Source organism: Perna viridis, chromosome 6 (genome assembly GCF_037379345.1).
Source record: "Perna viridis isolate PV_CMFRI_1.1 ecotype Kerala chromosome 6, ASM3737934v1, whole genome shotgun sequence".
Taxonomy (NCBI): Eukaryota; Metazoa; Mollusca; class Bivalvia; order Mytilida; family Mytilidae; genus Perna; species Perna viridis.
Genome location: NC_142450.1, coordinates 43,062,351 through 43,082,657, shown reverse-complemented (window position 1 = coordinate 43,082,657; position 20,307 = coordinate 43,062,351). Strand labels below are relative to the sequence as shown.

General features: G+C 32.1%; 1 protein-coding gene across 2 annotated transcripts; it reads right to left on the bottom strand.

Moving 5' to 3' along the window:
- Window positions 1-469: 469 nt before the first annotated feature.
- Window positions 470-20,233, bottom strand: LOC148615069 (uncharacterized). Of its 2 annotated transcripts, XM_088589726.1 has the most exons (19): window positions 20,150-20,233; window positions 18,123-18,301; window positions 16,887-17,006; window positions 13,404-14,112; window positions 13,023-13,088; window positions 11,944-12,422; window positions 11,540-11,615; window positions 10,987-11,047; window positions 10,745-10,766; window positions 9,799-9,850; window positions 9,422-9,553; window positions 7,432-7,541; window positions 6,919-7,086; window positions 6,498-6,573; window positions 6,024-6,229; window positions 5,103-5,211; window positions 4,209-4,408; window positions 2,551-2,681; window positions 470-1,709 (listed from the first exon to the last, which is right to left on the bottom strand). In XM_088589726.1, the coding sequence occupies exons 1-19, from the start codon at window positions 20,150-20,152 to the stop codon at window positions 1,501-1,503; spliced, it is 3,108 nt and encodes a 1,035-aa protein (XP_088445852.1). In that variant the 5' UTR covers window positions 20,153-20,233; the 3' UTR covers window positions 470-1,500. The 2 variants fall into 2 exon arrangements, with proteins under 2 accessions (XP_088445852.1, XP_088445853.1); XM_088589727.1 differs by lacking the exon at window positions 20,150-20,233.
- Window positions 20,234-20,307: the final 74 nt, after the last annotated feature.

Sequence of the window (20,307 nt, the reverse complement as noted above, 5' to 3'; positions counted from 1 at the left end):
TGGTTTTTGTGAGTACGCCAAACAACAAAATTTGGTTCCAAATGAAAAGATTTCCATTGATCTGTAAACTGAAAACCTCAAAACCATGAATTCAAGAATTCACAAACGTGTGATTCTTCCCTAATCCACAAAAACTGGTATCCATGAATAAAGTACTTTCAAGGTATTGGCCACTAATTATTGTGGTTGTATAAAAAATATATGAAATGTAGTTTATGCTCAGTTTGATTTCACATACATTAACTACGATCTATAAATTATCAAGAAAAAAAAAAAAAAAAAAAAAACCACAAAAAAACATTAATTTGCATTTGATACTATTCTCAGTTTTTAATACCACCACTAAAACAAATGTACCATGGCATGTAGTTTCTGTGTGGCTGGGTTGCTATTTTACATTACACATTTCTGTACACTATTTGTACACTGACACAAAGGGGAAACATTTACCCACAGTAACAACAATTCATTATATAATCTTGAGTTTTATTGCTAAACAAAGCATATGTCCCCAATCAATACCTAAATTGGGAATAACTTGCTTATTACTGTCATCACATGTCACATTGAACAAATCATATAGGTTAAGTAGATGTGTCTGAAATATTAATAACAAAGAACCAGACATAACTATTGAGGAAAGAAAAATAATAAATGATGATGTTATTTATTAGAGTATTAAAAGGAAGGGATAGCCAGGACCTTATAGACAAACAGGAATGACATTACTTTTAGATAACTGTATCACAGACTTGGACATTGACATTAATGATGTCACAATACCATACCAGGTTATACAAAATAACCCAGTTTGCCAAAAATGGCCAAACAATCAGAAATTATATATGTTAAGTCCTTCATTTTTTGGGGGTAGACAAATGGGTGTTTTTTATTAAACCATATTCTGGCTAGGTTATTTAAAGAAAAGTGTAGCTCATATCACTAATAACTTTCATGGTTGAAATATGGAAGTTGATGATGGATGTGGCTAATATTTCCTTTTAGAAAAATGTCATGAAAACAGTTATTTTTGGGTAACAAATTTGGTAGGCATAAACTGAACAGACAATTTATGATAAAGTTTTTTGATGAGTCATACACTAATAATTGATGCACCACTGAATTACACAAACATTATCTCTTCTCTTACATGCTGGGTAAAATATACAGATCAGTATTATCTTTTACTTTTTGTTACTCATACTGATCTTTAATCACACAATTTTTTCAATCATTCACATGAACAGAAAATATTACAAACCCAATTTTCATTATGAATACACCTCTATGTATACACTCTTTCAAACACTTATTACATATTCATTTAATCAACTATTAGAAATATTGAAATTATGCAATGTTGTGCAAGCTTACAAAATTATGCTTATAGCAGTTTGTATAAATTCCACATTGAAAAAAATATGTAAAAGAATAGCACATGAATCCTTGACACAACATTACAATGATAAAACAATTTATATAAATTAAAACAATATCACATTAAAAGTATGTAAGACCAGTATGTAGTCCAACAGTTCCTGGAGGTAAGATAGGAGAATCCCAGTGAGCTGAGCTAGTACGTTTGTTAAATCTAGCCTTCTTTTTGCTAAATAGTTCATTTAGATCAGGTGGGACTATAGCATCAAACATCTGCTCAAGATCTGGAGGGTAATAGAGCTGGTTTATCAGGGCTGCCTTTAAGTTTGGACCTACAAATACAAACATCACTATTTATCAAGTTTAAGGCTACATGAAAAGTATACATGTACATTTAAGAAAGACCAATTCATTTTCAAGTATAGTTTTGAAACACTAATTCTACTGGCGTTTAAATAACAAAAATAAGAGATTGATAAATCATCTACAATACTAAAAGTTGCTTTAATAGTAACCAAATATGAACAAATTTTGGTGACTATAACATGAATTCAAAAGCTTTTTCATAAACTTTCTAAACTTAGAATTAAAGCTGCATTAGTTGCCAAATTTGTTCAGTTTTGATTCCACTGAATTTTGCTGATTCAATGAATTAAGTTTGTAGTAATGCAATTGAAGCAATTAATTTCAATAATACCCACAGAATATTGTGAAAACGGTTTTTTTTTAATCAGAGAAGGTCAATAGGTCTGATCTAATTATTTTTCGCCATTACATCCAAAGATTGCAGACACCAGTGTTAAAAATACTTTAACCTTGGAAAAAAAAAAAAAAACAATAACTGATACACAGGTAAGCACGTGTCTTGTTTTCATTTCATTTCATCTTTTTCTTGATTAGTTTTCAAATACTGACCATATTTGAGCTGCATTATATCACAATACGTAAATTTCAAAAGGATCCTTGTGTCATATTCGATCACTATTTGGGCAGCCCCAGTTATGTAATGCTACTAATAAAGTTTTCATATACAATGAAAACTTTTTCAGCAGTATTACATAGCTGGGGCTTCCTAAATACTGATCAACTTTCTAATTTGAAGGATGTTGCAGGATACTTGTATTAATATCAATTCTTTAACAACCATCATTTGTTGTCCACGAGTAATCTAACCTGATGCCCAAGCAGGGATTTTCTTCTTTGGAGCATCCTCATCATCAGTGGAGTCATCAGATTTGAGCCCTGAGATGTCATATGTGTCAAATGTACTTGGTTTATAGGTTTTGGCTGGTGTCATGTCATACCTTCAACAAAAAATATTCATATTAAACAAATATGATGATAAACCACAAATATAAAGCCCAAGGCTGGTAAAAATGTTGGTGGTCCTGTAAAAATTTCACATACAGGCCAGCAATTTATATAGACATAGAATTGTATGTCTGTTTTGTTATAGGTCATATTGTACTTACAAGTTTGGGTTGTGAGGGTTTATTCACGTTTCTCCAACGTTTAATTATTAGACTAAAACAACATCAATTAAAGTTAGGGATTATGGGGTCCTCAAAAGGGTTTGATAGTTTAAATCTACTTGTATTTTACCTTTTTTAAAACTAAATAAAATACTTTATCGATTTTTTGTTTGTTTGATCACAGTATTGTTTTTATTTTTTTGTTTTGTTTCTGACTTTTTATTTTTCATATATTGACTATGTAACTCTATATTATTATGTAGATTTAGAACAGTTAACCATAGCTTACCATTAGGCTATCGTTTTTGTAATCTATGTAACTTAGAAATAGGGGGCAAATACCATTTTATTATGAAATGTCCAACACTTGCAACAGAGAGAAAACTGTATATCAACAAGGAGCTGATAAAGTGCCCATGTATTTTAGGTTTTAGGGCAATAATGTCACCAAAAGATAAAAAAAAAGTCTGATTGATTTGTGTAAATTTATTAAAATAATAAACAAGAGTGAGTCCTCCTGACTAACTTCATCATACTGTAATGTATCTAACATGTCTGTAAATAGTTCTGTATAGCATGAACTGTATATATGTTATATGTTGTTATACAAAATATGTGGTTTATGAGAAATAAAAATAATAATAATAAAGGAACCAATAGAAATATTTCTCAATCTTCTGTGTGAGCTATGAACAAGCTGACTTTTAGCTACAATTGACTACATTTCTTGATAATCATCCCAATAAGATAAATATTTTTTTTTAAATACTGACACAAGCTAAAGTCCACCAATCATGAAAATTGAAACAAGTGGATTAATAACTTGTTATTAATAATAATCTGGTGTATATATTTGATGACTATTGTAAATAATTTTAATAAAATTATATTGCCTTAACAGTAATCATTTTATTTTAAAGGTTAATTCAAATAATTGACTTAAAGAGATAGAAATATATCTTTTAAAACACCTATCGTTTTAATATGCTACATTTTTTTTTTCAAAAAACAGAGAAAAAAAAAATAAATGAAAAAATATAACATTATTATTATTATATTATTATATTATTGTGTCTCTAGTCAATGAAATCATTTGAAATATCATGCAACATTTTTCATTGGAAAAAGTAAAATACACGTAGATTTAAACTATCAAACCCTTTTGAGGACCCCATAAACAGTAAACTTAATTGATGTTGTTTTAGTCTAATAATTAAATGTTGGAGAAACGTGAACACACCATTGTGAGGTTTAGAGCTGTATGTCTGTGTTGTTTTAAGGATATTGTATACTAATGAGTCTGGGTTATGAGTTTTAGAGCTGTATGTCTGTGTTGTGTTAAGGTTATTGTATACTAACGAGTCTGGGTTGTGAGGTTTAGAACTGTATGTCTGTGTTGTATTCAGGTTATAGCCAGCAGCTGACATGGCTGTCTTTAGTATCTCCTCCTTTGTATTCTGTAGACTAGTGTTATGGTTATTGATAATTTTTCTAACAGCTTCTTCATGTTCTCTTAGTTCAGCTCTTCTTTTCTCCTCCTCCATTATCCTTTTCTTCTCCTTAAATAATTGAAGAAAAACAAAATTTAAGACAACAGGCGAAGTAAAAGAAACAGGTAGTCGACAACAATATAATGCTGAGTGGGCTCTCTTAATATAACTTAATGAAGTACATCAAACAGAAAGTCAGTCATGCTGAAAAGACATCAAAGATGTCAAAGCTGTAGTCTATTCAATAATCATGTAATTGGAATGTTGTAAAATCATTGAACAGCCAACTTCCTGTCTAACAAGAAAGAAAAGGCATGAGACCTGAAAATAAGAGATAGCATACAATTAAGGATTGTTTTTAATTTTTGACCAGGTTATGTGAAATAACCAACTTAGGGGAGTTTACATTTCTTGTAACTCAATTTCTAATCGATTAAAGTCAAAATCAAGATTTGTCCCTTCATCAAATCCTTAATTTGAATTGCAAAATGTGGACTGATTGATGTTAATGATGTCACAGTACCAAGTTAGTTATGTAAAGTAACATATCTTGCCTAGATGGGATATAACACCATAAAAAAGAACAAAAACACCTCCCTTATAAATTTTTTGGTCTATGAAAAATTTAAAATGTACCCTCATCACATAATAGCGGCAACAAAAAAGATAAAATAATGCCTCCACTTTTCCCTCCTTGTCTTCTGGGTAAAAAGACTTGAGAACAAAGTAATTAATTTTGAATGGCCTAAAGTGAAACATTTACCAATTCTTTTATCTTTTCCATCCTTTCTTTTAGTAACTGATCTTTCTGCTTCTTTTCCTCAATAGCCCTCTTTTCTCGCTCAGCTTTCTCTAATGCCAACTGTTTTTCTCTGTCAACAGAATAAAAGTGTGAACCATTACAGTATTAAAGCTACTCAGAGAAGAGAGAACACATCTCTAATATCTAGAAGTTTACTGCAGTTTATATGTTTTGTATTTCCTGCTTTTCTACAGAAAAGAGCAAATATCAAAACCAAAAAAACAAGAAGTTCCCAGGAGCCTGAATCACTCACCTTGTTGAATTTTGCCTTTCAATGGCAATAAATTAAACAAGCAGTTGTCCAACAATTTGACTCAAGAAGTCTTTGGTATCACATGATCTTTTCAACAACGGAAAGTTTCTTTTATTCTATCATAGTTTTCAAGATACTGACTGAAAACTATTAAACAAAAAAGCCATTTTTCAACCTTCCAAGGGCAATAACTCTAACAAGGAGTCTGAAGACTTTTGTAGTCCTAATAATATGGATCATTTTAACTACTGAAAGAATTTGGATAAACCGAACGGTTTTAGAGATATATGTGAAAAACTAGTGTCTGACCCCTATGTTCTATTTTAGTAACAGCGGTCATGTTTTTCGACAAATCAAAAATCCCCACATCAGTTCTATGCAGGATACCCCAAGGAACATTCATACCAAGTTTAGTTCTAATTAGTCAAGTAGTGTCAGAGGAGAAGAGTTTTGTATAATTGTTAACGACGACGACGGACACCAAGTGATGGCAATAGCTCACATGGCCATTCATCAGGTGAGCTAAAAACAACATAAGACCTGCCAAGAATAATGCATCAAAATTTTCTACTTACCATAAAAAGTTTTATTAATACATTTTACTATTCAGTATTTACAATTGATCTGACCTTTGTTCCTTTATTTTCTGTTGTTCTAGAAGTTTTTGTTCCTCCTTCTTTCTTAAAGTCTCCTGTTCTTCTTGTCTTTCTTTTGCTAAAGCTGTCAATCTTTCCTCATACTTCCTTTTTTCTTCAGCAATCTTCATTTGCCTTTTCTGTTCTTCTATTTCACGTTTCTTCTCCAAAGTTTCTTGCATTACTTTATTTTCTTCTTCCTGTTGTCAATTTGAAAAAAAAAAACAAAAAAAAAAAAAACAAAAAACAAGAGTTTAATATGTCTATACTGAAAAATAGTCAAGCCTCATTCAACTGTTAAAAGAGTTGATACATTTTTTTTAATCAATTCAAGAGACTTAAGTACTATTCTGTTTCAGAATTAAGCAAAATGTGTATAAGAAGTGGCACATGAAGATAAAAATCAGTTATCCAAGTTTTCATACCTCATAACCTCTAGAAAAAAAAAATTATATAAATAATCATTACAAGTTTCTGTTGTTTTTGTTGCTGTTCCTCTTCTTCACGTTTACGTCTTTCGTCTGCCTCCTGTTGTTTCTTCAATCTAAAGACATAAATAAACAGCCATGCTTAAGCACATGATACACCGTTCAAACAACTATTAATTCAAAGTTAAATGAATGAATGACTAGATTTTAATTGGTGTTTTAAATTCCTTTAACCCTGACATTGAAAAAAAAAAACAAAAAAACAATGTTCAATTAGTATTATCAAAATTTGTCTATTTTTTTTAGTAATCACATAAATACAAAGAAAAATAAACTGCATATCCAAAGCCCATTACACCACCATTCCTCTTTTTTCTATGTTCCAAAGTCCCATTACTTCAAAACAAAAACTTCAACCCGAATTCATGCAACACTACTAATTCTTCAATTTTTATACACACTTTTGCTGTTGTCTTTTAAGTTCTTCCTTTGCCTTTTCTTCTTTCTGTTTCTCATTTTGTTGTCGCTTTTCCTCAAATCTTTTCAAGATTTTGTCTCTCATTTCCTGATCTCGTTTAGCTTGCTGCTCCCTAGCTTCGGCAAACTTCTTGGCTTTTTCTTCATTTTTCCTTTAAATAAAGTGATAAAAAGATAAAAAAAAAAGTAGACTAAGTTAGCCTGTTCTAAAGCACAAAACATGTCTATCCCCTTTTTAATAGTGTTCAAAATCCAATAACTTTGAAACAAAAATTCACAAAACAAAGAAAAACAAAGCACATTTTAGATTAAAAGAACAGAAACCAAATTTATAAATCTTACATATACATATTACAATGTCAATCATATGACAATAGCCATAGGGGTGATTACATGTCACAGATTTTGCACTCACAAGCAGGCATACAATCAGTGCTAAATTTCAAACTACAATCTTCATTAGGAATTGAATACGTAGAGGAAAAACAAAAATTAACCTTCTCTGTTCTTCAATTTTGTGTTGCATTTCTATTTGTCTTTTCAGCAGTCTTTCCTGCTCTTTTTTCTCTTTCTCTTGAAGCTCCTTTTTCTTTAGTTCTTGAATTTCCTGATTACGATACATACATGTTCATATTTATTTATACAATTTACTACATTATAATTGACAGGAAAAGTAAATGTTCACAGATTACATTTAACTTAGCATAATTTGGAATCTCAATTTACTAGTGAATAAATTGGTGGAATTAAAAAAAAGTAATTTCTTAAGTCAATTTACAAATAACAAGAGACCCCTAATATTTAAAGCACTGAAATGCAGAAGCAGGAAAAGCAACAAGTTAATTGTGCCAAGACCATAACACACATCTGTAGAGTGTAAAATGTGCTTATTTAGTATAACCACCATTAAGTTTGAGAGTTTTACTCTTTAGTGCCAAATGTTGGCTCAAGATATTTCCTGTAAGATGTCGGACGATGCTTTCAGGCACCATCAACAGGTGGAAATAGTGTAACTATTTCAAGTATATATTTCATTCACATCTTACGTCATTTTAATATATATCTTTTAATCTTTTAAATCAAATTTGAATGTGTGCTTGGAAATCCTTTAATAGACTCAAGTGCTACGAAACAGGCCTGGATGAAGGGAATGGTAATAATGAGGACACTGATAAATGACAATGACAAAGAGATAATTAATAATAAAACTATAAAGTAAGTTCAAAATTAGTTTCATTTCAGATAGGTAACTCATTTAAGAATTATTATGAAACTGGTACTAAATTAATTACTAATCACATAATTATGAACACTGGCATTAAATCAATTATTTTCTTCACCAAGGAAGTAATACATTCAGTCATTTCATCTAGAGGGTAACAATTACAACTTTACTTGATTTAATTTGGCAAAAGAAGACAACTTCATTTCAATTTTTACCTGCAGTATGAGGAGCTGCTCTGGCTTTTAAAATTCTGACGCCAGAAAAATTGCCAGCTGCAAATTTTTGTCACCATTTTCAGAAATTAAAGCCAAAATAAGTGCCAAAAATTAATTTTTTTTTTTAAATATGCCAAGGACAAAGTACGATAAGGGCCATATTTGGCCACCTACTTTATGAGAAAAAATTGTTTGAAGTAAATGACAAAAATGTGATATATATTGTTTAATGGATGATTAAATCTTTTTGATATGGTTTTATTGAAGCAGAAAATTAAGAAAAATACCAATTTTTAATGCTGAATTCATAATTTCCAAAGGTCTCCGCCAAAATGACAGTCCAGGGATATCTTAACTGATTTGGACTCCTAACAAAATATCAAAAAAACATCTTGGATAACATATCACATCAAAAACATTCCAAATCATTAACTATACACCTAAAATTGTCCACAAAAACGTAAGTCCCGCTTTTTTAATTGTGCCCTTATAGGAAACCTTTACAGACACTTGAGTGTTTAATCATGATAAGATTGTGTATGGAAACAATTCAACAGCCATGGAAAACATTTACTACATATAATAGGTATTAAAAAATAAGTACAGATTAAATTATAAATTTTTTTCCAGTGGAAAGTATTTAAAACAGGACACTATTTGATGTTACATAAGCAATAGTTGAAATAAAGTATTGAGATAATCTGGGCTAATTTGCACAGCATTTCATTTTGAAATTACTTGACATGCTTAAATGTTATGACAGTGTCCTCCTGTACACCTATTTGTCTGAGGTTATCAATAAAGTTGTCTTGTCTTGAATTGACAAACATTTTCCTGGAACTGTCACATTATACATATGGCTAATTAATTCAGGTCAGGGGAACTAACACTTTAATTGCATACAGTCTTTAAAAGGTCAAAACTGGACAAATCCAGTAAGAAAAGGGTTACATAAATGTAGTAATAATATACAGTCGAACCTTGTTAAGTCGAAGTCAAAGGGACCATGCAAAAATGTTATCTTTGTAGAACATGGTAATGACATACCTTAGAAGTTAATTTTTTGGCAGGACTGTTCCTTTTGATGAAAGACTTGACAATACCAGGTTTATTCTGTACAACTATTTTGTTGCTAAGATTGTGTTGGAAACTAGGCTTCTGTATTTTTGGCCGTATTACCTAAAATGAAAGTAAGGCAAATTTTTATATGCTAAATAAGCTTTGTGTCATCATAAGAGGTAAAAAAAGTGTATCAATGTATTTCATGAAATGACATTGTTCATTCTTACATTAGTTACCATCATAGGCTCAGCTCTAAAAATAGTTCTTGAGCATATCAAAACTAGACCTTTTGAATTAAATAAACAAACCCAATCAAATCCTGTTGCTAACTTGTTGAATAACTCAGCATTAACATAAAATACCTTATCTCTTGGACAAATTGGAGAATCATAATCACTGCAGCTTGTGCCTTCACTGAAAGTATATATAAATAATTACTTGACAGATTATCAGCATTTCTAAAGTGACGACTTCATATCGTCAAACAGTATATGTCAGTACAACCCCACCTTTAGCACCTGCGCAGTCTCTTTTCTTTTGCTATCGCTTTGAGACGAAACACTCATTTAAAAATGTTTATGCTATGATTTAATGGCTGAGAGGTTATCTAATTGAAAACAATTACATAAATACACATATTTAACACATACAATGACATAAATATACAAATTTAATCCAACTTCAATACTGGGGAGGTTAAATGGAACAGCCGTTATTTTGGCTATGCCTAGGGAAATTTTTGTTACAAAAATTACGGTATTAGTTATATTAGAAAATAAACATCTTTCAGGGGTAGATTTGTACTCATTTTAACATGGGTTTGGCATTTATATTCTCATTTAACACCTTGCTGTCCCTCGATGTTAAATAATCAAATATAAATGCTGTACCCATGTTAAAATGAGTACAAATCTACCCCCCTCCGCGAATTATTTCTTAAATAACTCATAAAACATGAAAAGACAAATTTTTTACCTGAAATGGAAATTTTTCAAATATAGCAACAAACTTATTATTCATGGTTAAAGCATTATCATAAATTAACAATGGAGCAATTAACAGATGAGGCAAAAGCACGTAATATGCTGTCTCCCCATCAAAATGAAAGGTGCTTCCTTCAAAGACAAGACAGTCTACCCATAAATTATAAAATCTTTCCAACAGTTTTTGAGATATGGTACAAATTTAAGACAGAAAATTACATAAACTGAAATGTGCTTAGATAAACCAGAGTAGTGTGCATGATTAAATTAGAAACTATTCCGGTTTCAAATTCCCCACCAAAACCAACACAATACAATTACATACTCGTCTGTAGACCTTGCACCATCTGAAATTAGAAAAGAAAATACAAATTTTATCTTATTTGCAATATCAATTTGCTAAAATGTCAAATATAGTGAAAAAAAAAAAAAAAAAAAACTTGTGCAAACTTAACTAAGAAATAAAAATTAATTAAATAAAATTAAATTACTTACATTTGAAATACAATTTGGGATATGTAGACATGGAGCAAGAAAACAGAAACACAATTTTGTATACATACTTACCATTTTTAGTGGACAAGAATGTACTACTTCCAACAGGTGCACCAACTGATATGTCTGAAGACTGGAAAAGAACAAAGGAATTTAAATTGCATTACTGGATTTTGCTGTGATCACTTATTACAATTCAGTATTAAGAATTTAATATCTGATGATGGATGCAGACAGCATCTCTTATGTTACAAGATAAAACCACTGACAGAACTTGATCATTAACTTTAAAATACAGGCAGAATACAAGTAAACATTCATTTAATCAAATAAACAGTTCACTATCACACGTGAAGAAACCAATACTTTACAGATTGAACAAAATAAAGACACTAATTCTACAGAGGGATAACCAATAATTTGTTCAACAGATGTTAGTATAAAAGAAAAGGAAAAAGTGTATTCCTTTAAAGAACCCAAGGGATATAAATTAATATTCAATAAATTTAATAAAAATTCCCACAGTACATTAAATTAGCAAACACAATCTTTTAAAACCAACAAATTAAAATTGGAAGACAAGATATGTACAATAAAATTCTGCATTTAATTAGAGGGTACATACTGCACTCTCATCCATACAAGATTTCTTAGAAATAGACATATCAGCCTCATCATCAGATAGAACTCTCTTCTTTGTTCTGAAATATATATTGGTACGATCAACACATTATATTTTTGTACATAAAATACAGCAAAGAGGAAGAGGACACAAATTATTAAGCTGAAACTTCACACAAATCAACTCAATGAAGGGTTGTCAAGGTTTAGCAGAGGGAAACTTATGGGATAAAAATATGTATGAAGAACGGAAAAAAATCACTCATTTATGAATGTCATCAAAGGCAAGGTCATATTAGTATAATAGGTATACAATCAATCAGTGTAAAATTAGACTATCAAACAGTATGAACAATGGTCATCTTTATTCTTTAACATTTATGCATAAAACATGACAAGATTACTAACCTTGTTCTTGGTGCTGGATGGTCTGGTTTGGCAAAATTATCTTCTCGATCACTTGCAGATCCTTTAGGTGGTCTCATTTTAGATCTAGTTCTAGGCATGTTTGCCCCATTCATAGATGTGATACCTGAATCATCCTCTGAATCATTCTGACTAGATGTTTTTTGTTTTGTTCGAGTCCGTGGACCCTCTCTTTTATGTTCACTTCCAGTCTCATTGCCTGAAGCACTTAATCTTTTGTCTGAATCCTTCTGAGGTGTGTCATGGTCTATCAGCATCACTTCATCATCACTAAGGTCTATTGAGGACATTTCCTGTTCAGACTGACGTTTGTTTCGTAGCTTTGTTCTTGTTTTTGCAGAAGTCTCTTTATTAGCCTTCCTGGCTTTGGTCCGTGTTCTCTGAGGCTGTTCCTCTTCTGTAGAATTTTCATTATCACTGACTGATTCTTGTGAAGAAACAGATGTAACACTATCGGTATTCTATAAAATGCCATAATATATTTTATTGTTTATTTCAGAATGAAGGTTATTCAAAGTTGATTAACTAATGTTTTGGTTGACAACCAAATTAAAACATGAATTTAGCTGGCCTTTGTTTTTCATCTACATTACATTAATAAACTGTTACCACAGAGTCGTACATGGTCAATATAATTCAATATTTGACAGTGCTTGTGGGGGCATATGCATGAAACAGATATGGAACTGATGCAGTGGTGATAATGCAAATATACACTAAATGCCATTGACCTAGCTTAAGTAGTTCATGTTGAACTACTCAAATCAGAAAAATAAATATTAAATCTGAACAAGAAATATGAAATTTCAAACTCAAAAGACTGTGACTAAGGGAACTTATGCATGAAAGGGATATAGAAATGTGATGTGGAGATCCTATGCAAATGCATACCAAATATGTTTGCCCTGGCATCAGTGATTCTCATTAAAACTTACTTAATCAGAAAACTTGACATTAAAATCTTAATGTGGATGCCAAAGCCTGAAACACATTATCTTAGTCTTGTCTTCTGTGATTTTCATTGCATTATCAATGAATAGACTTGTTTAAAATAACATTACCTGAGATCCTTTCTTTAACCTAAGTCTTGTCCTTGGTCTGGTGGATTTGGTTTCTGATGATTTTGTCTATAAATAGATTAAAAGTCACATGATTAAAATAAAGTAATTCATATGAACAAGGCAAATCAAAACTGAATAGAACAATGAGGAAATATACTGATTCAGACCAAAGAATATATTTAATCAAAACAAAATACTCTTGGACTAAAATCAAGAGTATCATAAAACATTGAACCACTTAATACAGTAATCAGAGATGATTCTACAAACAAAGTGGAAATTGGCAAAATCAGAAGTAAATACACAGAAAAAAAAAAGAATCATAATTGTGAAATCTGGATTTGAAACAGCGGAAAAAAATAATCCCTGAGTAATACTTACTTCAGAAAGAACTGATTTTTCTGATGAAATACTCTTCACAGCAGCTTCAACTTTATGTAAAGCAGCAATGGACAGTCTTTTGATAGATGAAAGTCTTGCAGAAGAATTCAATGTTTTACCATGTTTCAATGACTTCCTTACACTAGTCCTTGATTTTCTGTGGCATGAGCTATGATCTGCTTTATTGTCTTGAGGTTCAATTTCCACACTTTCCTCTACACTTTGTTTATCAATACAACTTACAGGTGTCTTGTCATCGGATACATTTTGTTTAACAACTGTTTTTGGTGTGACAGGAGAAGATAAATATATAATTTCTGGTGTTTCTTGCACCACTGTGTTTTTATCAGCAGGTTTAGGAGTTTCCTTAATATTATCAATCTGACAAGCCTTAGGAGTATCCAGGTCACTGGCTGTATTAGCAAAAGGGGTCATATTTGCACTGGGCACTTTGTTGACAGGGGTAGCAGTCACATCTTCTATTTCATTTGAACTTCCATCTGTTTGTACACTTAGTTCCTTAGTCATTGAGAATACAGGTTCCTCTGTATCAGTTTTTATCTTCACTGTTTTAGTGTTTCTTGTATTTCTCTTTGGTCTCGTTGAGGCTGCGGCTCTAGATGCAGCTCTTGTTCTTGTATTTCTTCTGGTTGGTGGGGAATTGAAATCTTCCACATCAGCATCTTCATCTTCATCTAGTCTTGATGTACTGCAATTGTACATTTAAAGATTTAAAATAAAATAAAATGAAAATAACACTTAGCAGTTGAACTGAAACAAGAGGCTTCCAGAAGCCTGAATCACTCACTTGGTTGAATTTTGCCTTAAATTTAAAGGGCAATAAATTAAACAAGAAGTTGTCCAACAATTTTGACTCAAGAAAACTTTGATAGGATTTATCATAAGGATCATTTCAGCAAATGAAAGTTTATATCTATCATAGTTTTCAAGACATTGGCTGAAAACTGAAAACAAAAAAAAAAACAAACAGTCATTTTCCCTTTCAAGGGCAATAACTGTTACAAGGAGTCATCTGGCAACTTTTATGCCTGAAGACTTTTGTAGTCCTTAAAAATAAGGATCATTTCAGCTATTGAAAGAATTTGGCTAAACCTAAAGTATATGCGAAAAACTACTGTCTGACCCTGATCTAATTTTAGTAACAGCAGCCATGTTTTTAGATGGATAAAAAATCCCCACACCAGTTCTATGCAGGATACTCCTAAGAACATTTGTACCAAGTTTGGTTTCACTTGGTAAAGAAGTGTCAGAGGAGAAGATTTTTGAATGAAATAACATTAAAAATAGCAAAAAACATTGAAAAAGGGCAATAACTCCAACATGGCTTAACAGTAATGGAGTAAAGTGAAAATTTGACCGCAGATAGATCTCATCATGCTGAACACTTTTACCCATGTCAGAATTTAGCTAAACCTAACAGTTTTGGAGATATATGCGAAAAACTACTGTCTGACCCTTATGTTCTATTTTTAGTAAAGGCGGGCACATTTTTTGACAGATAAAAAATCTCCACATCAGTTCTATGCAGGATACCCGAAGGAACATTCATACCAAGTTTGGTTTCAATTGGTAGTATCAGAGAAGAAGCGTTTAGAAAAATTTTTAAGGACGATGGACGCCAAGTGATTGCAATAGCTCATGTGGCCTTTGGCCAGGTGAGCTAAAAATTTGTTTTAACAACAAATAAAATCATACTTCAATAAATAACAGAACTTTCATGAATTCATGAAACACTTTCATTACTAAGTTTCCTTATATTCTGTTTATTACAATTAAAAGAGTTGCACTGTCAAGCTGCTTTAGTGATATTTGTTTTATGTTCAAATTTTAAGAGGCACAACTTCCAGGAAGTTTAAGTGATCAAAATTTGCTGTCAGCATGCACTACCATATGTTTTTTTTTTTAAAGAGTTGCACTGACAAGTTGCTGAGACTACCTAGACAAGGATTTCATTTACTGATTATGGTTTAACATCCTAAGGCAGATATTTCATGCATTTCAGGACAAGAAGAAATGAAGTACCATTATGTGTAAGAATCAGGAAAGGGGTGGCACATCATAATTCTCAATTTGGTCTTTTTTTGCCTCAAACATATTCAAATACATCTAGAAAACAACTATTAACCTATTCAAATTTATCCTGAAGCATCGGTGATACAGATATTTTTTTGACTGCTTATAAAACGAAAACGTTCGGGAGAATTTTCCCACCATTTTTCCAGTGCATTTCAACTAAATTCAATATCTTGAAAAAGCAAACTTTAAAAACACTTTGACAGTAATTTCTTGAGGTGATGAGTTATAAATAATTGGATAATGCAATAAAATATCTGTGTATTTTTTCTTCATGTGCCACACCTTATACACATTTTGCCTGATTCTTAGACAGAGAAGTACTTAACTGCTTAAACAAAAATCTGTTGAGAGGCGACAGAGAAGTTGCACTGAGCAGTTCAGAGTTTCAGAGAATTTGAACTGACAAGGTAACTATTAGGATTTCTGACAAATTGTTCAAAGTTCAAAGGGGCATAACTCCTACAAAATTAGGGGATCCAAATTTCCTGGTAATACGCACTATATATGATGTTCTTGCTACATACCATGTTTTGTTTTTTCGGATTGGTAGTTTTAGAAGAGTCGTGCAGACAAACTATGTGACAGACCCAAAGACAAGCCAAAAACAATATGTCTCACCCACCTTAGTGATTTCCGGACCAGATGTCTGGTACGTTTTTTTTATTTGACACGCCTCAACCGGAACTTCCGGTTTAAAGATGGTGTTTGAATCAAGGCAAATTTAAATTGGGCCTGCAGATAATTGTTTGGACCAGCAGATTTTGTTAGGTTGCCAGACCAAATGTGTGACAGGTTGAAAAATGATTTCATCAGGTCTGCTAGTCTGACACACTGAGCCATTAACTTTAATTGTGCTAGCTCAGAGGCAAGTTCTGGCAACATGAAGCTATTTCATCCAACTCAGGTACATGATACATGTACTTACCTGAAATTCTGATTTCAACCAAATTGTCTTCACTCTATCCCCTAAATTCTGCCTGCTTTGCAGAAAAGCAGTAACTACCAAGTTTAAAGGCTTTGAAGTGACTTTGCACTTGATATTGAATTACTGGTATGGACTGAACAATTTTTCAAGTGAATAGCAGATAAATCTTAATTTCCAAAAAGACTGAATGAACAAAGACCTCCTTCATGGTTTGAGACTAACTTTTCTAAATTGGTAGCACACAGGACTATTTAATAGATTAATTTGGAAGGCTTCAAAATTATTTTGCAGTCCTATCCTTAGGACTAATAAAATTTTAAGAATAGATTTAAGTAGCCCAAAGGATTACCAATGCAAATTTCAAGGTCGACCTCTTTCAAACTAGGTCGACACAGGACTACTAGACCACTGTCAAGTGTCAAACCCTGCTCTTTTATTTATTTTTTTGACTATTTTCATACCTTAACCTCTTTGAAGGAGGTTCTTGAAAAACATCTTCTTCATCCATCCATTTGGCTGGTCTTTTTGGTTTACGACCTCTTTTCTGCGAAGGAGTTTTTGGAAGAAACTGGACTTCTGGCCTGAAATTAAATTTTATTAATAGACTCGCCTGACCAGGCCTGGGTTTCATTAAAAAAATCTGAAGTTGAGAATTTCCTCAAATCTTCAATTTCAAGTGACCCGATTGGTTGAAATTTGAATGAGGATTTGAAGAAAATCTCAATTTGAGATGTTTTATGAAACCGGACCAGTGCTTGATAATTTTTTGTAATGTTTTTGAAAATTAATGTTCTTAATTCCACGGCTAACATTTTGTTACATTAAAGAAGACAATAGTTCCATCAACCTTAACAAGAAGAAAGGTTCGAAAAGGGTGTTACATCATCAGCAGGCGAATTTGTTTACGACAAGAGAAATTTCAAAATCGAAGCATCACCGAACCAGCTCTCGATAATAAAAATAAACCTTGAAGATGGTAATGGAAGAAAATATCATATAGTTTGTCATTTATGACATTCATTTAACTGATAAATAAGCAGTATATTATAGAGATGGATTTTTCATATTTGAATGAGTTGAAATTTTCGGACAACTAAACCAAATTGATGTTTTGTTAATAAAGAAATGGCAACTACCTGGATCTGACTGCTTTTACTTTTTCACAGTAAATGTAATTTACTTATTGGTCAAAGAGTAACCTTTTTCCAAGCATATGTGAAAATATCTGCTACAGAGGCTTACTGCATAATCTCAATCATTTTCCTCATTGAACTTTTACATTGAAACATGATAAAAAGGAAAACACTAACAAATAAAGACAATTACCCTTTTGATTGGGATCAATACAAATCAAAGTCTGTATTGAGCACTTGTCAGGGTAATTAATACAACAGCCACACCGAAATATACAGTATAGAACATATGTGGGAATTCAAAAACTGGCCATTTACAGTGAAGGGAACATTGGGAAATATAAAATTTATACGTATTCATTGTCAATCAGAGTAACTGATTGTCAATGGCTCTCTCGCCTTCCCAATCTTGACAACTCGACAAAACAAATCACATGTACTTAAACATTAAATAACCAATTTCCTCAAATTGCAAAATGAAATCAGTTTATTGTTATAATGTATTACGGTGCTTTTATTGAGTTTTCATTAAAAACTTCAGATTTCATAAAGCTTGAAACTTACCTGATAAAAGTCTTCTTGCATTCATACAATAGTTCATACAACCACTCCATTTCCTTCTCAAATTCTCCTAAAGCATCTTGTGCTTTATTCTGAATTGACTCTTGGGCATTGAAGCCAAGCTGATGAGGGTATTGTACAGCATCTGACTTCTTCTTTGAACTATTTCTCTTACCTTTCATCTGTAAGATATAAAATCAGAAGTACACAATAAACAAAAGCCACATGAGGCAATGGGTGATACCTTTTGAGTAGAATTTCTATTTGTATTATAATTTGTTCATGTTTTCATATGTTCTTTGCCATTACCTGTTTGGTACATGTTTGTCTTTATTTTAATTTTGTTACAATGATGTACTTCAGGATCGAAACATGTGTCCTACATTGTTGACCTCTATTATTTCTTTTCAAATAATCAAAAAGAGACATGACTTGTTTACATTTTCATGTGGTGGTTCCCCATACATTTCACACAACACCGCCATGTATATGACTTAGTATCGTGAGATTTCACTGGATGATATTACCGAGCGACCAATCAAACCGCTTCATACAAATAGGAAAATCATTCTGATGTCATATGAAATAATTGCCACACATTCGGCTCAATGGTAAAAACAGAACTACTGGACTGGTCCAGTGGTCTGGCTTTTTCGTGAACACTGTAAGTCTCGCCTGTTCAATATTGTCAATATAATGGAGTATTTGTGAAATATTATTTTTTGTGTTGCTTTCATATTTTGTATAATATGAAATTATAAAGGCAGTGGCTGCTTGTTAAGAGTCAATAACACATGGAATCACGATGGAAACGGTTCATTTACATTAGTAATGTGGAAACTGTGAAGAATTCTATTTTATACAGATACCATTTAAATTGTAACTGCTATAACAAATAACGATTAAAATTCAATCAGAATTAATACAAAAATTGTCAAAATATACATTTAACAAACTTGAAAGACTATTTTAATTGAAGTTTGCACATCGAGAAAGATTGTTTTGGCACATGATTCAGTCCGTCACATTTTAAATCATAATGCTGCCATTCCAGATGGCAGATGTGAAATAAATCCATTCACACTGCTCCTTCTTAATAGAAACTAAAATTTTAAGAACATTCCATGCGTTATTAACAAGTACATTGTAGGATAATAATTTTCTACCAAGATTTAATGTTTTATAAACATCTGGTAAAGACTATGCAGCAACTTTGGCACCAGTCATCATAACTTCTGTGACTCTGGTCTGTGTCTGACCATATTGGACTTGACTTGACCGAAGCATGGATCCAATTAGTGTTTGGTAATTTTGTTGTTACCCTTATTATCTGCACAACATAAAACCAGTCTATTTTCAATTTAAGCAATTTAAATTTTGATTGCAACTGGAAATAAGATGGGTAGGGTTGTGCAATTTAGCCTCCTGAGGTGGAGCCCTATGGTTCCTACTCCGGGAGAATACCACAGTGGGGTTCTTAAACGTGCAAGGAACGTGGCATCTTTCCCAACACATTGCACCACTATGGTTGGCGGTCAGGTTTTCAGTAATATAGTCTGACAACCCCAGCATGAAGCACACCAGGGGTACCCCATTCCACCACCTGGGCTACACAACCCAGTTGCTCTGGCTAGGATTCTGATCACTATTTGGTCGCCTTTTACGACAAGCTTAGTGCTGCTGCAGGCCTATTCTTTCGACGCCCTGACCTGCGGCTGCACGGGGATCATTTTTGTGTTAACACTACAAAATGCACTAGGCTATGGGATTGCATGCATAAAATTGGTATGAATTTGTGATGCAATGATGGTAATGCATCTGTAGATCGAAACAAAGTTATCATTTTACACCTCCAATCTATACTACAAATCAAAACAAATAGAAAGGTGACGATTCAATGGATTCGCGTTGACACAGTGTACGTAGTCGTAGACAAAACTAAAAGGTTAAAGATGTGTCACAAGACTGCGTTCTTTTTTGAAATTATGATGACCAAAATGATTTACTAGAAAAGAAAACCTAAATATTACCATGAACAGTTTTGACCGAGCTTATTGGCCGACTGTCTTCCCTCTAAATTTTGAAATGTACGTCTAGGCATTAACCAATCAAATCATCGTATTAGATAAAAAAAATATATTATTTTCGTATACAGACCTAGAAAAAAGTTGATTTAAAATCAAAGAAT